Source organism: Asparagus officinalis, chromosome 4, assembly GCF_001876935.1.
Source record: "Asparagus officinalis chromosome 4, Aspof.V1, whole genome shotgun sequence".
Taxonomy (NCBI): Eukaryota; Viridiplantae; Streptophyta; class Magnoliopsida; order Asparagales; family Asparagaceae; genus Asparagus; species Asparagus officinalis.
This window is the reverse complement of record NC_033797.1, coordinates 142382606-142406123: the sequence shown is the minus strand read 5'-3', so window position 1 is coordinate 142406123 and position 23518 is coordinate 142382606. Positions and strand designations below refer to the sequence as shown.

At 41.6% G+C, this 23518-nt stretch overlaps 2 protein-coding genes and 1 pseudogene across 2 annotated transcripts; 1 reads left to right on the top strand and 2 right to left on the bottom strand.

The window, feature by feature from the left end:
* Positions 1500-2452, bottom strand: LOC109839416 (mucin-2-like). The gene is made up of 2 exons (XM_020407840.1): positions 1924-2452; positions 1500-1858 (listed from the first exon to the last, which is right to left on the bottom strand). The coding sequence occupies exons 1-2, from the start codon at positions 2450-2452 to the stop codon at positions 1500-1502; spliced, it is 888 nt and encodes a 295-aa protein (XP_020263429.1).
* On the top strand, positions 13082-14162 carry LOC109839415 (annotated as a pseudogene).
* LOC109839617 (probable folate-biopterin transporter 7) lies at positions 18519-23494 on the bottom strand. The gene is given in 3 exon segments (XM_020408112.1): positions 18519-20019; positions 23172-23287; positions 23289-23494. Coding segments are annotated over 3 exon segments (1293 nt in total). The 5' UTR covers positions 23415-23494; the 3' UTR covers positions 18519-18968.

The window sequence follows — 23518 nt, the reverse complement described above, 5'->3', positions numbered from 1 at the left end:
ACTAATCAGCCCTATTTATAAATAATTAATATGGATGTAGAGTTCCAAGACTCCCGATGAGAGAAGCCTCTTCGTCATCATTGCAGTCGCTTGGACTACCGATTAGACGCGGGACAAATCCCTACGTCCATAAAGCCTGACTAAACGCAGTAGTCTGGAGATGCGTTCTTCCAAAAATACGCAACCCAACTCAAGAGCATGAACGCAGGGGGGTACCCCTATTTCTAGAATCAGATTTTTGGAAAATATGATGTTTGAGTTTTAAAACTTCTACAGAATTTAAAACAAAATATTTGACGAAGTTTGAACTTCACCCTCCTCAAAGTTGCTCCGATCGCAACACTTCTAGCTTATCGACTCTCGTCAATAGAGCGATAGGTCCTCAAGGTCCTCAAAGTTGCTCCGAACGCAACACTTCTAGCTTATCGACTCTCGTCAATAGAGCGATAGGTCCCTAAAGTTGCACCGATTGCAACACCTTCCACTTGTCGACTCTTAATCTCGTCAATAGAGCGATAGGTCCCTAAAGTTGCACCGATTGCAACACCTTCCACTTGTCGACTCTTAATAATAGGGCGACGGGATCACAAAGTGTGCCACGTTGATATTACATTCCTGGCACTTACAAGATTCTTCCAGTATTTAAAGCAAAAACATAATACAGGAGGAATAAATAGTTGTTGTCGCAATATCAAACTGGTATTTCATGGTTCCATGTCAAAACATGATATGAAAAAGAAACAATGAAAAGCCAAAAAGGCAACACTATCCTTATTCAAAAGAAAAAAAAGTCTAAGATAAGTGTTGTTCCTACCAAAAGAACGATACAAAAGTAGGCTCATCAATTCATCAGACTGAATGAGGCTAGCTGAGACTTAATATCTGAAAGTTTTCCTTCATGGTCAGCCCGAACCAGCATCTCGGCCCGTTTCCGAAGCTCGTCCTCACTAGACAGCATAGCATCTACCTCCTTCTTAGCCTCGTCCAGAGCACTAGATTTTGTGCGATAATTCACCAGAGAGGTAGCACTTTTGACGTTGAGCTCAGTGACGATGGCTTCTTCTCGTTTGAATTGAGCCTTCATCCTAGTCAACTCTGCTTCAGCGGCAATGATCTTCTCTCGTAAATTCTCCAAAGAAGTGTTGGATAGTGTTAGCTCAGCTTGCTTTTGAGCATGCAGTTGCTGCAGATGCTCCACCTCGACCTCTTGCTCTGCTATGTGACGTCAAGCAACTTCATACTTATTAACTTCTTCGGCCCGAATATCCTCGAATGTGGATGCAATCTGCGCCTGGATATCAACACGACCTAAAGCCTCCAAGAACCTTAGTTGTGCCTCTAGGCGCAAAATAGCTTCTGAGCAACGCTGGACGACGTGGGCTTCACCCACGAACTTAAGGTTGTTTAAACTATTTGTGATCATAGGCTTGAAGGTTTCAAAAGTATCTCGGCCAGCCAATACGACCTCAATCACCTTCCTAGTGAGACTTTCTAAATAGTCAAGAGAAATCTTGAGAAAATCTGGCACTCAAAACAGCTATGGGAGACGGCACAGAAACTTCTGAAGACACAGAGCCAAGTAAAAGACCAGCAGGTGACTTCGGCGTAGTGGCTTGAGAAGGAACGCCGATATCCAGTTGAGATGGACTTGATTGCAGAGCCATCAGTTCCCCCATGTTAGATGACCTTGGCATGTCTATCACTTCTGTAGAGGCTAGAGAAATTGTCAATAAGGTTGTCGGTGGGAGGGTCGTCGTTGAGACCTCCAAGCGAGGTGGCTCTGACACCTGAGCTGGTGGTGGAATAAGCTGTTGCGTCGAAAGAGGGGTGACAGTACTCGTCTCATGTATCATAGGATCTGTATGAGAAAACTGTTTAAATACAGAGCAAGATTAGTCGCGAGTCGAAACAAACGACACTTACCAGTGAGAGGTAGAGGAATGTAGGCTGACGCTTTGTCGGAAGAAGATGGTGGTGGAATATCCCAGTCATCGGGATCATCGCTGTCATCACCCAGGTTGTCATTGTTCCCACTCTGGTCTCCATCATCATCTGTGGCATCCGCACCATCGCTATGGTCTATAGGCTCATCTTCATCTACGGAAGGAAATGCTAGTGGATCCTCGGTGATAGTAGGTTTTGATATGACTCCAGTCATAGGGCTTGGCTGTGTACCTCCTACAGGGGGTAGTAACACAGAAACAGAGGGAGACTTGTCCGTTACTGAATCTTGCTGGGTAGTCACAGTAGGCTCTTGGACAGGAAGTATATCTTCTTCAACACGAGGGGCAGTGGAGGCAGTATCATGAAGCGTGTCTTCAGGGGCAAACTCCATACCCCCTGCAAATGATTCATCCCCACGTTCTTCTTCATTCAATAAATGTGCAGAAGAGGCAGGGCCTCTTAGAGATGGACCAACATTGGGGAGACCAGGCTGAGGCGAGAGTTCCATAGCAGTTGATTCTCATTCTTCTTCTTCGGTATGCCATGCTTTCTGAGCATCCGACATAAGTTTAGAAGCAGGGGGCTCAAGCGCTAACTTCCGACGAGCTCTTTTGTCATACTTGGCTTCTTCAACCGGCCCCAATGCTCTTTTTCCAGTGGCACTCTTACTCCGAGTCTGAACTCTTGAAGGTTCCACCTCGCGAGTATCCGGCATCCTGACCTCTTCCTGAACTTGCTCTGGTGATTGTTGCCGTTCGTCCTCTGTAATCGACTTCTCATATGATAAATATTCGTTAGCACCACGAGCACGGAACCTTTTAGCACTCTTCTTTGAGGCATACCATTTGCGGATGGCTCTCAAGCAAGAGGTATTCATGCTGTAAGCTGAAATTTGAGAGGCAGCTTAGTACCACGTGCAAAAGCTTAAAGAAGTACGAACGTTGGGCATCTTGTGCGGCAGCCGGAATTTCGCTCCTGTACATCCTGCTACCGAGTAATACCAAGCCCTTGCTCCTTCATACACATTACCTGTGAACGCAAGAGTAGGGTTTGGATTCCCAACATAAATCTGATCATAGCCAAATTGTCGAGAAAAGCGATAAGGCTTATATGGTTCAATAAAGCACTTCCTCCCTTGTCGAAAGATAAGATAACCTGGGCGAATGTTTATGAGCCACCAAAAGGCACCTCTACTGAGCATGGTGAAAGAATTCGGTCCCGGAGTGTCTTGATGAAGTTCTCCGTACGCACCGCCCTCGAAAGTGGGAAACTTGCAAGCAATTTCGTAATTATAGTCCCGTCTAAATATTTCACGGAATTTAACTTGATACCAACCAACCCATTGAGAGGTTTCTAATTACTGAACAAGAGGAGCTGAGGTACCACTTGATTCAGGAGTCGACATTATCGAAGGGCAGTGCAATACAAACCAAGACACCAAATAAATGTACGGCATCGGCACTCGAGGGGTTGGGGTTTGAATGATAGTCTTCTCGTCGGAGTCCAACTTCTTGACAGCAATAAACTCGGAAGATAGTTCCCGCAAGCCACTTTTTAAGCAGCACACCATGGCTGAAAGAAGATTCAAGGGCCGTCCATAAGCCAAAAGAACAGCGGGGTATAAGACCTCTACCGTAATAGCATCCACCGGTCTTGTGGGTACCACGCAACGCTTCAACCAAAGAGTCAGAAAACCAGCAAACAAAGCCATGTCAGAGATCGGGACTTCTGCCTGATAGTGGAAGCTTTCGAACGTGGTGAACGCTGGGAAGACATCCTCCTCTACCTCGCAAGTATAATGAGAGGCTGTGTCATTGATGCGTTCTGTGATTTCCTCGAGAGTACTGGCAGCTAAACGAGTCACCTCAGCTTCCTTGTCCCACAGATTTTGGAAAAGATACTCCGTCCACTGGCCTTGTTTCACGCCGCCTGCTCTTTTCCCAGTAGTTTGTGCACATATCTGGAAATGACACATCAATTCCCAATAAGTGTTGTAGATTTCGGGAGCACCATTTTTCAGGATCTCTAATTCCCTATTGCCGGGAACAAACTCTTCATACGGCAATTCACCAAAAGACAATCCAGAAATCTCAAACATCTCGTGAAGAGCGAAGCCTAATTCACCAACTGGGGTGAAAAAGGTGCCGGTGTGAGGATTGTAGAATTCCAGCATAGCAAAGAGCCCGCTATAATTTGGAGAAATTCCGTATCGGGTAGCCATTATTGGAACCTTTAACTCCGAAATCCTCAAAGGTTCTTCTAGTTCCTCCAAGACGAAATTTATCATCTGGGCCCACCAGTCTGTATCACTGGAGTGAACCCATGTAGGAACCCTAAAATCCTGAGCAGGGAACTCTCCTTTGACAGAGATAAATTTTCTAATGAACACCTCTGCCAACTTAGCAGACTCTCCAACAGGATGCTCTTTTTGGAATAAACCTGGTTTTAAAGCCATAAAATTATTGAAACCAGCCGGATGAGTGCCCCGATGAGTGATGTGCCCTGTAGCAACACCGCCTTGGTCCTGAACGAGCTCCCAATTCATCGACCACAGAATAGAAGCGTACTGATAATAAGAGATCGGCCACATTCGCTCCAAATTAGGAAGGAAAAGACGACGGTTGTTGACGACCTTCAGCCATTTATAATTCCCCTCGGACATCCGCTTGGGATCTATTTTTACAGAATCCCCGAAGAGGAAGGATGGCTTCTTTAAAATCTCACGCTCTGCGGTTTCAAATTTAGCATCCGTAACCAAAGACCTGAGAGTCTCGGGAAAATCTTGAGTAATGAGTTTCGCCCGCTCTTTGTGGGTGTCCTGGAATATTGGATACTCGAAGGCAAAGCTGAAGATTGTATTCTTTACCGCACCTCCCGCATGACCGAAGTAGTAGTTGAAGGAAAGAGGCTCGTTAGAGTAGCACACTGCAAAAAGAAAAAAATCAGTCAGAAGAAGTCTAATACAAGAATGCAAGGTTTAGACCTGCGTCCGGATCTTTAAACGCAGGGTTTGAAACCCGCATCCAAAATTTTAAACGTAAGGATTAGACTTGCGTCCGGATCTTTAAACGCAGGGTCTGAACCCGCGCCCAAATTTTAAACGCAAAGTTCAGACCTGCGTCCGGATCCTTAAACACAGGGTCTCAACTCGCATCCAAAATTTTTTAAACGCAGGGTCTAGACCTGCGTTGAAATTTTATGAACGATGGAGCTAACCATGCGTTTTCCTAAAATGGATAAACACTGAGAATTATCTCTCGAGTCCAAGGATGGAATACAGATCGCCAATCAAGGGTCGAGGATGAGAAATCCGTCAAAGCAACTTACAATGGCTCAATCTTACCATTAGTTGAGGAAACCGGAGACGAAGGTGTAGTGATTTGATCATCCCCGGAGGTTCTAGCCGAAGGAACACCCTGAGCCTGGGCGATCTTCGATTTGGAAGCCATTTTCTTCTTGGGGCCCATTCCAATCGTGACGAGGAAGATGGAGATGGGTGGACGAGGTATTTAGGAATTAATCCTTTCCCCTGTCGAAATGCTGGAGAAGATGAACAGGAGCTCTGTTTGGAAATCGGTGGAAGAGTAAGAAGGGGAAAAAGTCGAATGACTTTTTGATTTGACCTCAGTAGCCCATTTATACACAGCTATAGCTGTCAAATCGATACGGGATTCTAGGCAAAATCTCACCCGAAACGTGATTCTCGCGTTTTCAAAAAAGGGGGGGTTCAATTTCTGAACGCACCCTCACATTCAGACAGTTGAACGCATGATTTAGACATGCGTTCTAGTGACCAACCTCCACCTATCACATAACTAACCCCTTCAAAGGGGTTAATATTCCAAGCAATAACCAGACGGCTGAGATCATTTTACCCCAAACGAGCTGATCAAGAAAGATGATGTGGTGGATTCTTCCGAGGCTGTCTTCCTGACTAAGCTGGGGATGAAAACATTTTCATACAAGCATGTGGTCCTCTCTGTCTACGATAATAGATTGCTCTTAAGCCAGAAAATGCTCAACTTGGTCAGACAGGCTAAAGTCCAAGTCATTATTGACGAACTAAAAGAGGATGTCAACAAATTTGTCTAGGACCCTGAGATGCTCCACTCAGTCTGTGATGAGATGCATTCAATCAGCAAAATTTTAGGATCCAAAGTATTCCGAAAATTCGTCCTAGTCAACCGCGAACTTTCGAAAACTTTGGAGGGGGTTCTGTAGGCTGTCTAAAAAATCACAATGGATAGCTGATCCCTATTAAGCTCTAACAATGAAAGTTACAATCAAAGACTTTCTTATTACCAACAGAAAGCTACAATCGAGGGACGCCCCTATGGACCATGAAGAAATCGAGAGATAGAATCCATCCCTATAGTCAAAACACAAGTGGCTACGCTCCAAAAGACGAAGCACCGCAATCATTGCATCCTCAGTTATCGACACAGTTCCATGTTTTAGATGATTAATCTTGATGGCTGCGACAACAACATGACTAACATTATATTACCAACTATTAGAGATGCTGATAAGCAGTGTAATGATTTTAGAAAAGCAGGAAGATCTAGAGAACTGTGGGCAAATATTCGACATGCTGAGAAGTGCATGGTTAAAAGCCATGCAAAGAGGTCTTAGTGGAGATCGTGATCCGCGGTTAATAGAGCGTTATTGGGGTGTCTCAAGTGTCACAAATAGTCTTCTCTACTGGTCATTGGTGCCATCCATATATAAAGATAGACAAAACGCAGCTCTAATCAGCCGCTGAAAGCAGCTTAAATCAGCCGCTGAACGCAGCTTAAATCAGCCGCTGAACGCAGCTCTACTCGCTGCCCAACGCAGCTCCAACCGACGCCAGACGCAGTTCCACAACATCGAAGAACGCAGCTCTACATCGCTGCAGAATGCAGCTCTACATCGCTGCAGAACGCAGCTTCACATCGCTGCACAACACAGCTCTACATCGCTGCAGAACGCAGCTCTACATCGCTGCAGAACGCAGATTCACATCGCTGCACAACGCAGCTCTACATCGCTGCACAACGTAGCTCTACATCGCTGCAGAATGTAGCTCCACATCGCTGCACAACGCAGCTCAATATCGCTGCAGAACGCACTTCCATATGCTGCGTTCAAGCGCAGAATCTATGCCAGAACGCAAGTCAAAGTTCTGACCTATTCAAACACGATCCATGCAATTTCGATCTGAGGAGTGATTTACGTGGGTTGTTATAACCGATTAATGAGGTAACTAAACCCTCATTTAGGAGCGGATTATGGGGGCAGTTACACCCCTAATCTCCCTATAAATATCAACAAACTCAACAGAGTTTAGGGTTGGACTTTTGGAGGATCAGAGAGAGATCTAGAAATCGGATTCAGAGAGTGAGAGGATCAACTCCTTACACAGTCTGGGGAATCATCATCAGCTGAAGAGTCCAGACATTCGATACTTGGCTTATTAACCGAATTATTTTCGGTTCCAATAACTCTTTTCATATTAGAGTTTGTTACTCATTCTGAGCTACAATACTCGTCAAGAGTTATCAACCGGACAAGTCAGTTGTTCCAGTGAATTGAAATTTTCGGATCGTCAACAAGAAGCAAACTCGACGTGAGCATTCGAGGGAGGCATCTCATCGCCACCGTGAAGAACCCAGTTTTAAACAAAGGAGAGAATCTAGATCATTCTCTTCTCTTTTGTAATCAGGAAATCCAATTGTAATCGAGAGTTGAGAGATTTGTAAACATTCTTTTTCTAAGCAGTTAGAGAGAATACAAATCAAATACAGTTCTTTCATTCATTTTCTTATTGCAAATTTTCCCATGAACAGCAGCTTCCATCCGCTTCCAAATGCAGCTTCCAAACTGCCAAACGCAGCTTTCAAATGCTACAAACGCAGCTTCCAGACGCTGCAAACGAGCTTCCAGACACTGCGTTTGAATGCAGAATTCATGCCAGAACGCGGATTTTGCGTTTGACTCGTTCAAACACGAGCTGAACAGTTTCAAAACCGTTTCCCACGATCTGAGGGGATCACAACTCCACTCAGGAGTGATTTAAGGGGCGGTTACATCCCATTAGCCCCATATAAGAGCGAATTAAGGAGGGCGGTTACACCCCTTAATCCCCTATAAATAACTAAGAAATCAGCTTAGTTCGGAGTCGGCTCTTGGGCAGCAAAGAAGAGATCATTGGCTTGTCTAACCAATTACGGTTAAGATCAATCAACTCATCCAGAGATCTAAACTAAAACTTGCTTGGCAAAATCTCCACAGCGTCAAATCGTGAGGAGGAGATACCGTTCCAGTGAATCAAGATGTGCGGATCGTCAACGGAGAGCAAACTCGACGCGAGCATTCGAGGGAGGCACTCCATCGCCACCGTGAAGAACCCAGAATTAAACAAAGAGGAGGATCTATGTTGATCCTCTTCTCTTTTGTAATCGGAATTTCAAATTGTAATTGAGATCGAGAGAATACAAGTCAATTTTTCTTTCATTCTTTTTACTACAAATTTTCCACAAACAGGGGCAAAATGAAACAAAAGGCAGAAGGTTGAGGGTGTACTAGCCAAAATCCGCAAGTCATGCGAGGAAAGAGCGGAATTGGGCCATGGGAAATGGGGCCGGCCGGGGGGCCGTCCTGGCTCAGTTATGACCCCGTAGACAAGGCGAAGTTTGACCAGAATCCACCGTCTACGTGCCCCGCAGAGTTGAACGGGTGATGGTCTCCTATTCTAGGGTTTTGAGGTAGAGAGAAGAAGAGAGACAATATTCTCGTAATCAGGGTTTAATAGATGGCGTAACCAGGTTCGAGGGTATTGTGAGAGAGAGGGTTTGTCAGTCTTTGTCCGTGCAAAAGATTACAATTTGGAGGTGATAGTGGATTGTTTTCGTTTTTCCCTGTCGAGAGTTTTCCACGTTAAATCTTGTGTGATTCTATTTGCTGCGTTTTAATGGTTTTCGGGGCTTTTGCGAGATCTAAAAATCCCAACATAGAGAGCCTCCGCCATATCAAACACACCTCATGCATCTCTCTATGCAACCAGACGTGACATGCCTCCTCTTTCTCGCACATCCATGTTATCCTTTCTATTATCTCTTTTGTACTCCATCTGTGTCACGGATAACTTGCATCCAGTGAGCGCGATGAAAAACATAAACAACATGATACTGTTGATTTCCAAGCCATGACAACAGTGGAAGAGCTCGTCTGATTAACGCGAGGGCTCATGAACCAAGTGCTCCTTGTATCTCTAGTACACTGGATTACCTTATTAGCTATAATGTTGTGGGCCACCTCAACTAATTAAACCATAACAACCACTGTTTCTCTACGCAAACTACACTAGGCCTGTCCATCCGGCCCGGCCCGGAAATCCGGGCTCGGGCTCAGGCTGGGCAAAATCGGAGCCCGGACCCGGACCCGGGTACCCCGGGCCGGGTATCGGGCTGGCCCGGAATTTTTTTATTTTTTTATCAAATTTTTAAAATTTTATTTAAATTTTAAATTATAAAAAAAAACAAGAAAAATTAATAAAAACAATAATTTTATTAATCACTTAAAATGACATAAATTACAAATAAAAAATAATAAAAACAAATTCTTTATTAATAATTAATAAATTATTTACAAATTACAAGTAAAAATTTATTTTGGAATTCATCGCATCACAATAGATAAGTACATCCCAACTAGGTTGGCACCTACTTACCTATATTACTATCATTTGTAACTATTTCCAAAATAATTCTTTACAAATTTTAAGATAAGATATAAAAATTACAATTTATTCTTTGTATCTATCTGCTAGTCCCAATTCTTCAAATTTATCTTCAATTCCAGCCATCCGATCGATGCCTTGCGTTCGCTTCTCGTACCTCCACCAATCTTGTAAGCACATCACCGCTTGTACAGTATACGGATCTAAGCATGTCCTGTGGTCGTCGATCAAACGTCTTGCTGTGCTGAAGGCGGATTCCGAAGCTACCGTAGAAACCTGCACTGTTAGTAAGTCACGAACCATGGTGGAAAGTATAGGATATGAAACTGATCCATATACTTTCCACCATTGCAAAATATCTAAAGCATTTCCTTGACATTTAACTAAAGAAGCAGATAAATATTCATCTATTTTAGAAACCTCCAATGATGACGATCCAAGTCTAGATCCACCAGTTAGCTCAGCTACCATTGCATACCTATCAAAACTTACACTTTTACCTCGGGATGAGCTCGAAGAAACCGAAGCTGTAGACCGTTGTGTAGCTACACCATGTCTAGCTGTATACTCATCATATAAGGTTTGAAAATAATATCTAATAGCTAAATGATGAGAAGTAGCAGTAAGGGTGGTTCCATCATCTAAGTCTATAATCTGATTACCATACAAGGATTGTAACAAACTTCGAAGGCCAATATCCTTCAAGCATTGATCAATAAGAACCCCCAAGCCAAAAATATGAGGAATATGCCTAAAGTACTTATTAAATTTGCTCTCCATTTGAAAAATCATAGGTCCAAAAGTATCATCCATAAGATATTTCCCAAAAAAATTTTGAATATTTAAAATTTGTAAAGCAGCTAAAGTAATGGTTGGATAATAACAGCCAGATAATAACATTGTAGCATCATAAAAAACTTGTAACATTTCATTTAAATTACATATAATTGTCCATTCATCTTCAGTTATTCCATAAGTGCTACCAGAACTAGAACTAGAAGCATAATAGTTTATAAAATCAGTTATAATGTCTTTATATTCTATTGCTACACTTAACATTGCATATGTGGAATTCCACCTATGGTCAACATCTTTTGGAATTAGTCTAGGCTTTACATTTTTTCTTTTACAAAATTGTTTCCATCTTTTAAGTCTTTGTTCAGAAGCACTATGCATGTAAGCAACTGTTCTAACCTTTTCTATCATGGGTTTAATTTCAGTAAATGCACTTTGAACAATTAAATTTAAAATATGACAGATGCACCTAATATGAAAAAGATCACCATGACATGGCAATGATAAAGATGATCTGATAAAATCAACAGCTACATTGTTATTACTTGCATTATCTAGTGAAAGAGAAAATATTCTTTCTGAAATTTCTAATTTCATAAGTTCTTCAATTATTAAATTTGCAACATTAGCACCAGTATGTGACTCTTCTATTGCAATAAAAGAAACAACTCTTTTAAACATTTGCCAATTTTCATCAATCCAGTGTGCTGTGCTCTGGCAGCGTCATAGTTCTAACTACCGAGACTACCAGAAGAGGAGGATTGAGAAATCATAGATTGCCGGATATCACCTTGAGGAGTCTGGCCTTTGTTGTGTTTATCTAAATGGCGTTTGAGGTGGTTGGTACCGCTCTTATGATGAGCTTGAAAAATCTTGCCGCACAACGCACACTTAGCCTTCTAGGTGAGGATCCTACCGTGTTCATCCTTGTTGACGTCGATCTTCTCGTAAAAATTTCACACATCGGATCTTGGCCTTTTAGGAGCTCTTAGTGCAGATTCGTCGCCACCGGATTCGGGATTAACTTCGGTAGGAGTAGACCCAGTAGGAGGACTCATTTCAGGCTCGGGAAATAGGTTTTGCTCTTCATAATCAGATCCGGAAGCCATTTGATGAAAGGATTAGAAAGTATAAGGAAATAGGTTTTGCTCTTCATAATCAGATCCGGAAGCCATTTGATGAAAGGATTAGAAAGTATAAGAGTATAAAAGAGAGTATAAGAGAGAAGTAGATGAGTTTTGGTGTGAAGAAAACAAATGGAAAACCCCCACTCTATTTATAGAACCAGCCCCTAAGCAAATGACCAAAATAACCTCACAAAATAGCCGTTTTTTGATCGTTTTTAGGGACAAAATGGTCAAACGACCGATTATGGCCGTTATGGCAGGACCGGGCCGGGCTGGCCCGGCCCGGCTATTTTGGCCACAATGGTCACGGAAGTGACCGTTCCAGCCCGACTGTTTTGGCCACAACGGTCACTTCCGCCGGCCCGGCCGGCCGGCCTTTTTGGCCAACAACGATCACGAAAGTGACCGTTCCAGCCCGACTGTTTTCGGCCACAACGGTCAGGGAAAGTGACCATTGTGGCGCGGGCAGGGCCTAGCCCGGCCCAGCCCGCCGTATTGTTTCGGCGCCAGCCGGCCCAGCCCGGTCGTTTTGGTCAGCACACGGTCACCGAGGTCAGCTCTGTGACACATTGTGGCCCGGGCTAGGCCAGCGGCCCGGCCTGGTAGTGCCCGGCCGCGCCGCGGCCTGGTATTTTTTCGCAACAGTCACCAGTGCCTCGACCGTTGCCGGACCGGGGCCGGGCTTCCGGGCCCGGGCTGTGCCCCCGGGCCCGGTTGGTTGCCCGGCCCTAGTTCGCGGCCGGGTCGGGCCCGGGGGCCGGCGCCGCTGAGGCAGCTCGGACCCGGCCGGACCCGGCCAGGCCCGGATTTTCGGGCCGGACCCGGGCCGGCGGGCTTTTTGGACAGGCCTAAACTACACCCTGGTGTGGGAATATATTGGATGTGCAGGATGATTGAGTGTTTTGCACTCTGATTTTGTTAAGGATTATATATATACGTGCAGTTGAAGCCACCTTGGAATTCCTATACTAAGTTTGTGATCTGACTACATTAAACTCTATCCCTTCGTTTCATATATATTTTGCTTTCTTGCTTCCCAACAGTATCTAATTAGCTTGCGTTTGCTCTTCGAAGAGATCGAGAGGAAAAGTTGGCACAATTGAGCTCTCCTTCCTCGATCGTCGTCTCAAATTTTGGTGCTCAAAAGAGTCGAAACTGCGTCAGCGACGTAAAGTTGAACGGATCGATGTTGCGCTTAAGTCTGTGGTACCGGTGACAGTGCGCACAGGATCCTTGATCGATTAATGGTTTCACGAAACCATATATATATATATGTACGCTTAAGATGCACTCTATGTCGATTGGATATTTAATTCTTGAGTGTGTTTTGCACTTCTATTTTGGTTTCACGAGGGAACTAATTAACAATTAAAACGATTATGTACAGATGAAGCCACCATGCACCTCAGCGACACACCATGCACATTTTGCTTCACAATATATATCTAATTAGCTTGCACTTGATCGTAGCAAAAAAAAAAAAAGATAGGACGAGATGGCAATATTGAAGCTCTCCTCATCCTCAACCTTCTGCTTGGAGGAGTCAAAACTCCTTTATGGTGCTAACAAGCAGCCACCACGGTCTTCCAGAATTTTCATGACCCTTAACCTCCCAAGCAAGCCAAGGTATTCTAATCTCTTTCGTATTCTGGATATTTCAATTTTAATTTATATCCGTTGGAATGTAAAATTCTAACCGTCAATCATCGGAGTTTTGGTACAGTGGCAAGTTCTTTCAGAATATTTTCCCTTTAATTTATTTGTTATGCACAAATGTATATGTTAATATAGTAGGAACGATTATATCGATCCTTATGTAATGAGTAATATAGTAGGAACGATTATACCGATTCTATCGTCATCTCTTTCTTTCTTTCTTTCTATTATAACGCATTCAAGAAATCTATCTCCACTCTTAAATACGTTTATTACTACTGTTTAAGATATAAGTACGCAAAAAATGCCTAAGACACACATAAATCTCTGTACGTACGTTCTAATTATTTTCTTCGTTACAGGACAACGGTACGGACAATAATCCCTACAACGTTAACGGCATCATCTACACCTCCTTTCAAGAAAGAGCCACCTTCATCTCCCACGGCAACACCGCCCGGCACGCCAAGCACCACGGCGACGCCGCCCTCGCCAAGATCTGCGGCCTGATCGCCGCTGACGAGAAGCGCCACGAGACGGTCTACACCAAGGTCGGCGACAAGCTCTTCCAGCTCGACCCTGACGGCATGGTGCAGGCCTTCTCCGCGATGATGAGGAAGCGCATAACGATGCCCGGCCGCCCTCCTCATGTACGACGGGCAAGATGACGACCTCTTCGCCCGCTTTGCCGCGGGGCGTGTACACATGCAAAGATTACGCAGACACGGTGGAGTTCTTCGTTGAGAGATGGAAGGTGGGGGACGCGAGCAGCGATTTGTCCGGCGAAGGGAGGAGGGCGCAGGAGTTTGTGTGCGGGCTGGCCGAGAGGTTTAGGAAGATGGAAGAGAGGGAGCAAGAGCAGGAGATCGTCGGAGATGGTTGAGTTCAGTTGGATCTTTAACAAGCAAATCATGGTCTAGCTCGTGGCTAGTCTGCTTCTCTGGAAATTATAGGGTTAACCGCGCATAAACTTCCCGTAGCACTGCTGTTTTCCAACTTATAATCCTGTAGTTACATTGTTGCGGATAGACCCCCGGGTTAAAATCTTTTCGCTCTTCTGCCCTTGGAAAATTCTTGACGGATATTGCGCCCAGGTGAAATTGGTGATTTCATCTAAGGGCAAAAGAGTAAAAAGAATTTTACCGAGGGGTCTATTTGCGGCGATAACACCACAGGGTAGTTGATTGAAAACACTGATACTACAGAGGGTCTATGTGCAATTAACACCCAAAAAGTTGGCAGTTTCCTTCGCCCTGCATTGGTTTTAGTTGTAGGGATGTAATTGAAGTTCTACGTTATATTGTTTGAGAGACCGTATAGGAATTGAAATGTTTTCCAATTTCCTACCTGCATAATAATAATTTCTGAAGTTTCCAAATCTCTCCAACCACAAGTAGTGTTGAGACTTGCACGCACTACATACTGTGCGGTAACATTTGTGAGGAGCAAAAGGACTCCAATTAAAGATTCTAGTTACACAACTCAACAGCTTTCACAAAGAAAGTGATATACATTAGCAAGAATCAAAATTTTCACTTGAGTAACGAACACATGGGGTATCACTTCATTTCTATGGAAAAGAGGATTATGGCGGAGAAAATTTCTACAGGCGACAATCCAGCTGACTTGCTAACCAAGAAAGTTCCTCCTATCGCAAGTACATGCATGCATTGTTTGCACTTACTTAGCATCGGGCACGCGACATAGCCCGTTATAGGGAATATTGACGGTAGCAAGCTCCGGTATATGCTGTTCTTAAGATAATAGGATTCAATTCAAGGTGATAAAATTTTATAAAGATCGCGATTAAATCCTCTCAACATAGACGTTTGCACAAAGATCTTTGACAGATCTCTGGATGCAGGTATCTGTAGACATCACTGAAACAAGTTCTAAGAAAAACAGTAGTTTGAAAACACCGTTTACTCTTCAGTGCACCCTTCAAAGCTTCGATGTCAACGCCATTTACTAAAAATTCCAATGACGTGTGTGATGTAAAGCATGCCTATATCAAGGATATATCTCAGTACATACTTCTGATGCAGCAGACAAACTGTAGCATACAAATGTAGCCTAACATGGATATCCAACATTCAATAAGCAAAGTGAAATTATACAACTCTTACCCCCGACCAAAAAGAATTGTGAGATTATATACCAAGAACAAAAGCTTCATTCAAAATTAACCCAATTGCTCCGCGTAATCGTCACAGAAAATCTACCTGGCGTTACCTGTAATAAAACCAACTAATTAAACTATAGCAGGCAACTGATGTTTTTCTACGCTAATTACATGCTAATTAAGTATTGTGATTGGCTAGGTACGAGTATTTTGCACTCATATTATGGTTGTCCGAGATAATTATTAAAGGATCATGTACAGTTGAAGCCACTTCAGAGCAACGTCGCTGCAGGAAAACATGGGTTTACCACACTATTTTTCTCCCTTCACTTCACTGCATAGTTTAGGACTTCATTAAGACAATAAATGTACTTTCTTCTTTTTGAACGATGAGGGCTTATATTTAAATAATAATAACAATAATAATAAAACAAAACAAAACAAAATAAAACTCAAGAATAGAGGGTTATCTTATCTGATTTAGATTTCAATGTTTTCTATTTCTCAGTGATTGGATGATCAAGCTTAACCCTTCTCTCTTTATTCTCCTTTGTTATCCAAATCTTGTAGAAATATTTTATGATAATGATGTGTTTTCACAACATATACACATTAAAAACTCCGTGTGCAGTAGTGGGATCGACCACCCAAAGCATCTTCTCATCACTATAAAAAAGCTATGTGCGTGTATTTGTGCAAAATAACTAAGGTTCATACTCCTCTCTCACTGTCAGTTTGGGATTCTTTCTCTTCATCTCAGACTTCCCTTTGTGGGCAAGTAGGGTTTTCTGCATCTAAACCAGAATCTTCAAAGTTTCTCATGGCATATCTTACAAAACCAATTTTGTATGCTAATCTACACAATCATTTTTAATTATAATCATGACCATGTATTGTTTCATAGATAAACTCGACCGAAAACATCAATATCCTACACTGAATCCAAACGAACAAAAGAACGGTAAGAAATCTAGTAGTATTTTTAGCGAAAAGAAAACCATAAACATTTGGTAGTTAAATGAAGATTAAATAGAGGTTGAGATTCAAACTAACTAAAAATTTTAGATATTGATCCCAACTTTCTAATTAACCCTGTTACATTTTCTTAACCCGTCCAATATCATTCTGAATTTTGAACACCGATGAATTTCGAACACCCTAGGGATCGATAAGAACCAAGTTTAAACTATATAAATGGTGCTCTTAGACACTAATTGCACACTCATTAACCAGTGGGATTAGCTATGATTGTGTGTTTTGTAATCCAATGTTGGATTTTCGAGAGCAATTAATGCGCACTGACAGAATCTTAAGTGATGTACAGATGAAGTCGCTTCAGAGTGACAACACTGCTTACAATATACAAATAGTGAGCAACACTTCCTCTCTTGACTTCATTAGATATTCAAATATTTTGTTTTACAACACCTTAGCCTGCATTTGATCTTAGCAAAAGGGAAAAAATGACAAGGAACCTCTCCTCATCGTCTCAAGCTTTCTTCTCAAAAGAGCTGGAAACTCTTTTATGGTGCTAATAGTTTGTGGATCAGGACATGACTACCAATATTCTAGGATCATCCACCGTATCTAAGCTTACCAGACCCTTAGTTGTCTTGCGGCACCTACAGACCTGACACGAGACTTCGCTCTTTTTTTTTTAGACCACAGTCTGAAATTCAATACCATTTGTTGGGGGAGAAATAAAACTCCTGAACTTTAATACTGTTTGTTGAAAAAAATGACCACATAAACATTTGGAAGTTAAATGAATCCTAAATCGAGGTTTATAGTCAAATCAACTAAAATTTTAGGTTTTTTGTTTTTTCAAGAAACCATGAAACGATTTTATTAATTCTCTTTAAAACAAATTTAGGTATAGATCCCAACTTTTTATTTAACTCCGTTACTTTTTCTTATTCCATGCAATGTCAGTCTCTGCTTACACATGAATTCCTAACTCCCCAGGCATCAATAAGAACCAACATTTTAACTATGTAACTGGTGCTTTTAGACACTATAATTGCGCACCCATTAAGCACTGGATTAGCTATATTTAGTGTTTTGTACTCCAAATTTGGATTTACGAGAGTAACTGATACACGCTGACAGAATCTAAGTGAAAATGATGTACAGTAGAATCCCCTTCAGAGTAACGGTATTACACACAATATACAAATAATTAGGAACACTGAATATTAATCTCTTCATTTCATTGCATGTTTTGCTTCACAATATCTAATTAGCTTGCGTTTATCTTGAATAAAGAAATACGAGGGGTATCCGCGGTGCCCGCCCATGGGGGGGGGGGGCGGGCGTCGTCGCGAGGGTCCGGACTGGGGGGGGCGTCAGTGGGCTGCGCGGCGGGGGAGTCCCCGGCCCTCCTTCGGGGGCGGTTGGAGGAAGGACCGTTGCTGACAACGAATTTCTGTCGCCTCCATCATGAGAGCTACACAATTTTCTATTCAAAAGAGTAGAAACTCTTCTATGGTGCTAAAAAAGCGATCAAAGACCTCAAGAATCGTCATAAGACTTAACCTCCCACCCAAGACTAGGTTTCTTCTCAAAGGATACTGATGCATTGTTTTCATTCCTCATTTTTCTTTCGGAATTGCATAGCACATACTAATAGTCTAATACCCAAGCATATTCTAAATTTTGTTTTCCTTAGCAAGCACATTCTCAACCTTTCTTTCTTTTAATTTACTTGTGATAATTTAGTAATTGTACAATAAGCCCTGCTAGAGAAACCTGGACTAGGATGGGAGGTTTAGGCTCATGACAATTCTGGACTAGTTTGATGGCTTGTTGACACCATAAGATAGTTTTTTTAAGTAAAAATTTGAACAGCAAGTTTGAGACGAAGAGGACAGCAATAATGACAGTTTTGAAATCTGTGATTAGTCTTAGTCATGGTCACGAGTATCATCTCCTTTAAGTTATTTTAGCAGTGTTTTCCGTTTATCCGGTAACTTGACTGTCAGTATGTCTGGCAATCTCTACCGCCTGAAACTGATCTCCATGTCGCAAGTACCCAACAAACTTGTCTGTGTCTTTTGTTATTTGGATACCCTATGGAATCTGATAATTATGATGTAATCCCCTTTAATCTAGCTACAACAAGCCCTGATTTGGATTAAGCAAATTTAATATTACTTCCAAAAAATACAGCAATTACAACTATTAGGTCGAATTGACATATTGACCTAAAATTAATGTGCTATACAAACTATTCTCCTCTGTAATATAGGGTAATCTTAGGACAGCTTGCAAGGAGGTGCTGAGGAACAGAATGGTTCAGGTATCACAATACAATTCAGCCTAAAATTGAGAATGGAACTTCATGTCTCATATACAAGGGCATCGCACACCTTTTGCATGATCAATAGTTATTACACCAGTATGATATAGGCAAAGTGTTGTCATAGAATAGTTTTATAGATAAACTTGACTGAAAACTTCAATATCCTACACAGAATCCATAATGAGCAGAAGAACAAGTAAGAAATCGAATGTTAACTGACCTTCAGAAGTTTCTCACTTTGGCCATATAGAACAAAAATTTCCATCCCATAAAATAGAGAGAATAAATTCTTCAAAGCCAACCTCATTCTTCTTTCTTCTCGACCCTTTTCTCCATTTCTGGTATCCATGAAATCCAACAGAGTGGTATCAGAGTGAATGCAGCCTGTATCACAATTCCAACACCAAGCCCTGAAAAATCTCCACTAGAAACACCAACTAAAGAAGCAAGAGCAACCCCCAAATACCCACTCAAAATAACCGACAAAGCCATAGCTGACATAAGAAATGCCATCACAGACCCCTCACATCCAGCTGGACACAGCTGAGCCAAGAGGACACAGAGAGGAAGCAGCTTGAAGATGAATAAAACCTCCAATAACCCCGAGAAAATTGTCACATACACCGAATCTGGAACTCCCAAATCCTTATAAATACCCTTCACAAAAAAGACATCTGACATCATGAATACAGCAATCGTGACCTGAAGTATGAACAATAGCTTCCTCACTGAGGTTTTCTTGAACTTGTTATTGTATGCGATGCTCCATGCCAATAGACCTGCTTGTCCGAAGACCTTGGATAGGCCGATAACTGATGAGTCGAGGTTCAGGTGTTCTGTCTGGTAGAAGAACATGGTACCTGTAAGCACCGGAACCATGCCAATTGATGCTGAGAACCAAGCAATAGAACGATAAATTTCAGGTTTTTTCAAAGCGAAGGATATATCAGAAATTTGTTTCTTGATGCTTGAAGATTTTGATGAGTTGCTCAACCTTTTGGGGAAGTTAAGCGAGTTTTCATTGAAAGATACAATGAAAAAGAATTGGAGTAGTGCTATGAGGCCAAAGATGAGGAATATGGTCAATGGAGAGAGGCGATTGATAACGATGCCACCGAGGAGATTTCCAATAATACCAGCAGAGGAACCAGACATCCAGCTAAAGGACTGGAGGGAGGCGGAGGTGGAGGGGGAATTCTGGGTTTGCTTGCCAGCCTCGGCAATGATGGCATCATTAGCAACCTCTGTAATGGATGCACCGAGGTTGCTAAGGAGGAGGAAGAATGCAAGGGTGGCGATGGAAATTTCAGGTAGGATTGCAATTGATATCCATGAGATCGCCTGCAAAAGTGCTGCAGAGAAAAATGTAATTCAGTAGCTGACTGATGCCTTCCTGATATAAAATGCAGTAAAAATAGCACCATCAATATTTTTTGTGGGAGCAAATCTATGGAAGTCATGAATGTAGGAACTTCTTGTTTCTGAATCATATTGCAAGACTTTTCTACTATGCTACATATTGCGCTTATTGGTTTATATGTCTTCTAATTCTAGGAACCACTTAGTTTTTTGGAACTTGCGTACGGATTTTATGTCGTATGCATTTAAGCACCTTCTTAACGCGAGGAGAAAACTCTTCTAACATGTACTATGTAGACAGCTTCTGATCTGTGCATCTATTCCATTACAGCAACCACCCTACTAGAATTTCACGATCCACAATTTTGAATCAATAAACGTAGATAAATTGATGGGCTCACCAAAACAGGAGTTTTTTTAAATACCTTTTAATGTAACATACAGCTTCTTTCTTAACTAGCACTTTATAAGCTGTAAGCATCCCAAATTTCCTCTTCTCCATTACAGCAACTACCCTACCAGAACTTCAAGATCCACAATTTTGAATCAATAAAGGTAGATAAATTGATGGGCCCGCCAAAACAGGAGTTTTTTTAATACCTTCTAATGTAACATACAGCTTCCTTCTTAACTAGCACTTTATAAGCTGTAAGCCTCCCAAATTCCTCTTCTCCATTGTTGGCCTTAAACAGATTTTAAGTCAGTCTATGCTTCGGAAAAATCTTCAAAATTGCAGTAATCCTATTGTTATCAGCCTTTCTGCACACTTACAGGTTTTTTATTCTCTGTAATACAGTAGTTAGATGTCACAATATATTTTAAATACCAGTACATCATCTCATGACTATTGTCAACAGACTCATGTATTTGAAATAAACGTCAGAAAACCTTCTTCATCTTGCTTTGCTCAACAGTAATATATCATGAGATATAGAATCATATGTGAATAGCTTTTTGAAAATGTTTCTCCATGGTAAAACAGTTTACAGGTCTCTCAAAAGTTCAAGACCAGGATACCACTTTTGTTTGGAAACAAAATCCTCACAGATATAATCCAATTTATCTCATTCTTCCCATATTTCCCAGATTTTTCCCTTAAATATGGATTAAAGACAGTCCTTAACAAACTCAAGCCAAGTATCGTTCATTAACCTAATCCGTGTCTTTACCTCTAAATCAGGCCACAATGACTAACAGTCGCATGCTTTCTACTGGCTAAATCACACTGAACCAATGAACTCCTACCATGAAATTTTCAAGCTAAGGCCTATTTAGAGAATATTTCTTCAAAAACTAAACTTCATGCTAGTTTGTTGCAATTTAACTTTTTGTTTCAAGCTTTTCACATATCATGGACACAAACCTTAAGAAAAAAGTAGTTCTAACATTTTTTTTAATGCTTCGATTGTGTAAATCTGAAATTCCGATAAATTTTTTGAACCAATTTGTCCTGTCAAGATTCTCAGACTCCTGTCATTAACTTTCAAAATCATTATCCGACTACAGAATCGAACTCTAATTGAAAAGAATATCCTGAGATTTAACATATTTACAATTTTACATAGCACAGGCAATTGTGATTTCATATTGGATATTATATTCAGAAAGTCATGGAGCTGGAAAACGCTGACACTTTATTTTACCATAGCAAAGGGTTCTACGCTTAATGTGAGATTTGTAAGCATAGATTAGTTCAGACAGAGAATTCATAGGCAGTTCTGATTTTTCTTGTCAATAATCTTCTACTGGATTTCCTTGAGCATAATTTCCTACTTTGTTGTTTTTTATTTTCAGGTAAGATGAAGGATCTACAACAGCCTTTATCTTGCAGTAAAAAAATATTTACAAAAAGCTAGAATCAACCAGAAAGGAAAAGGGAAAAGCTAAAGAGAAAAGAAAAGGTTCCATTGCATATTATATAAAGAGATCATACATACTAATTATTCCACTCTTTTACTTTATGCAAGAGAAAGGGGACTGTTCTATCAAGGGGAAAAGACTAAAGAGGAATCTGACCGAAGGTAAAACGGGAAAATATTCATTCGTCCAGGTCCACCATATTAACGGTGAGAAAAAGGAATACCAAATATTGCACAAATCCCCAAAAGTCCGATGATCCACGGAACGACATCGCTTTGGCAAACCGTTAATATCATGGAATTTTCTCCAACAAAGGGGTGAGGTCGGATTCATCATCCTTAGTTATTCTATTTATTCGAAGGACAAACAAACTTTTCAATCTCCTCAGAACCTCTAAATCCGTCATGACAAATTTTATGTTTGGTAGTGAGGTGGCACAATCTCATCCACTCATTCAAATGGGGGACCACATTCACATGGGTAGAGGAGTGCATGGGGATATGCAACCATTTGAATGAGTGAAGGGGATTATGTCACCTCACTACCAAGCATACCCATTTATATATATATATATATATATACATCCCTGAAAAATGTATACATGTCCATATTGGGCGCTTGCTTGCATGGATTCCCTATGCCTTGGTGCAATAGCTACATTTTTCTAGAGAAAATACGAACAGAGCAAGTAAATGACTAGCAAATATTAGAATTAAATAATGGTACTACAACAAATTACTTGATTAATAAATTCATCCCCATTGATGTATGGACCCTTTGAGTGAGTAGTCAATGAAAAACTAATTAATTGACAACGCGCAGAAAGCAAACAAATTTTATAGACAAATCTCATACTAGTTCTTCAATTTCTCGGAACACGCTAAACTATAAATTAATTAATTTTCCTACCGACTTTTCAGAGAATATATTATATATATATAAGTATATATGATATATATATATATATATATATATATATATATCTATATATATATATATTTATTTATTTATTTATTTATTTATTTAGTTTAAATTGCAGGAGGGGCGGTGACTGTAAAGCTTTAAAATAAAAAACAGGCTTTTTTTATTAGCACTACTTCAGTTTTTTACGAAAAACACCAAATAATCAACAAAAAATAGTAATCTAAAAAGATCGGTACTTTTTCGCTAACATTAACAAGTCGGTAAAGGCAAAGAAGGAAAGTTTCGCAGCTCTTAAAATTTGAGGGGGGGCGGGTGACGGTAAGGCACAGAAAGGAGCGGGTGGCTGAGGTTCACCGCACCAGTCCGATGGCGACGTAAGGGAGACGTCGCTGGCGTCGAATGGGGAGGTGGCAGTTCGAGAGAAGGGCGGGGTAGAGCGGTTTCTCCGGAGCCGATCGATGTTGGCGGAGGTCATCAAGGGAGCTGGACGGTCGAGGGGTCGAGGGCAAGACCGTCTTTTAGGAAGAAGTTGACTGCCATCCACGGGAAGCACCGGAACCCCTGCACCCAGAACCCCACCCCGACCACCAATTTCACGGGATCCATCGCTGGACTCGGGACCCGCAGCCTGGGTCTCGATGTGGGTGCGTTGGTATTCTTGTTTTTTAATTTTTACTTTCAGGGAGATTTCGTTGGGACTGTGTGGCATT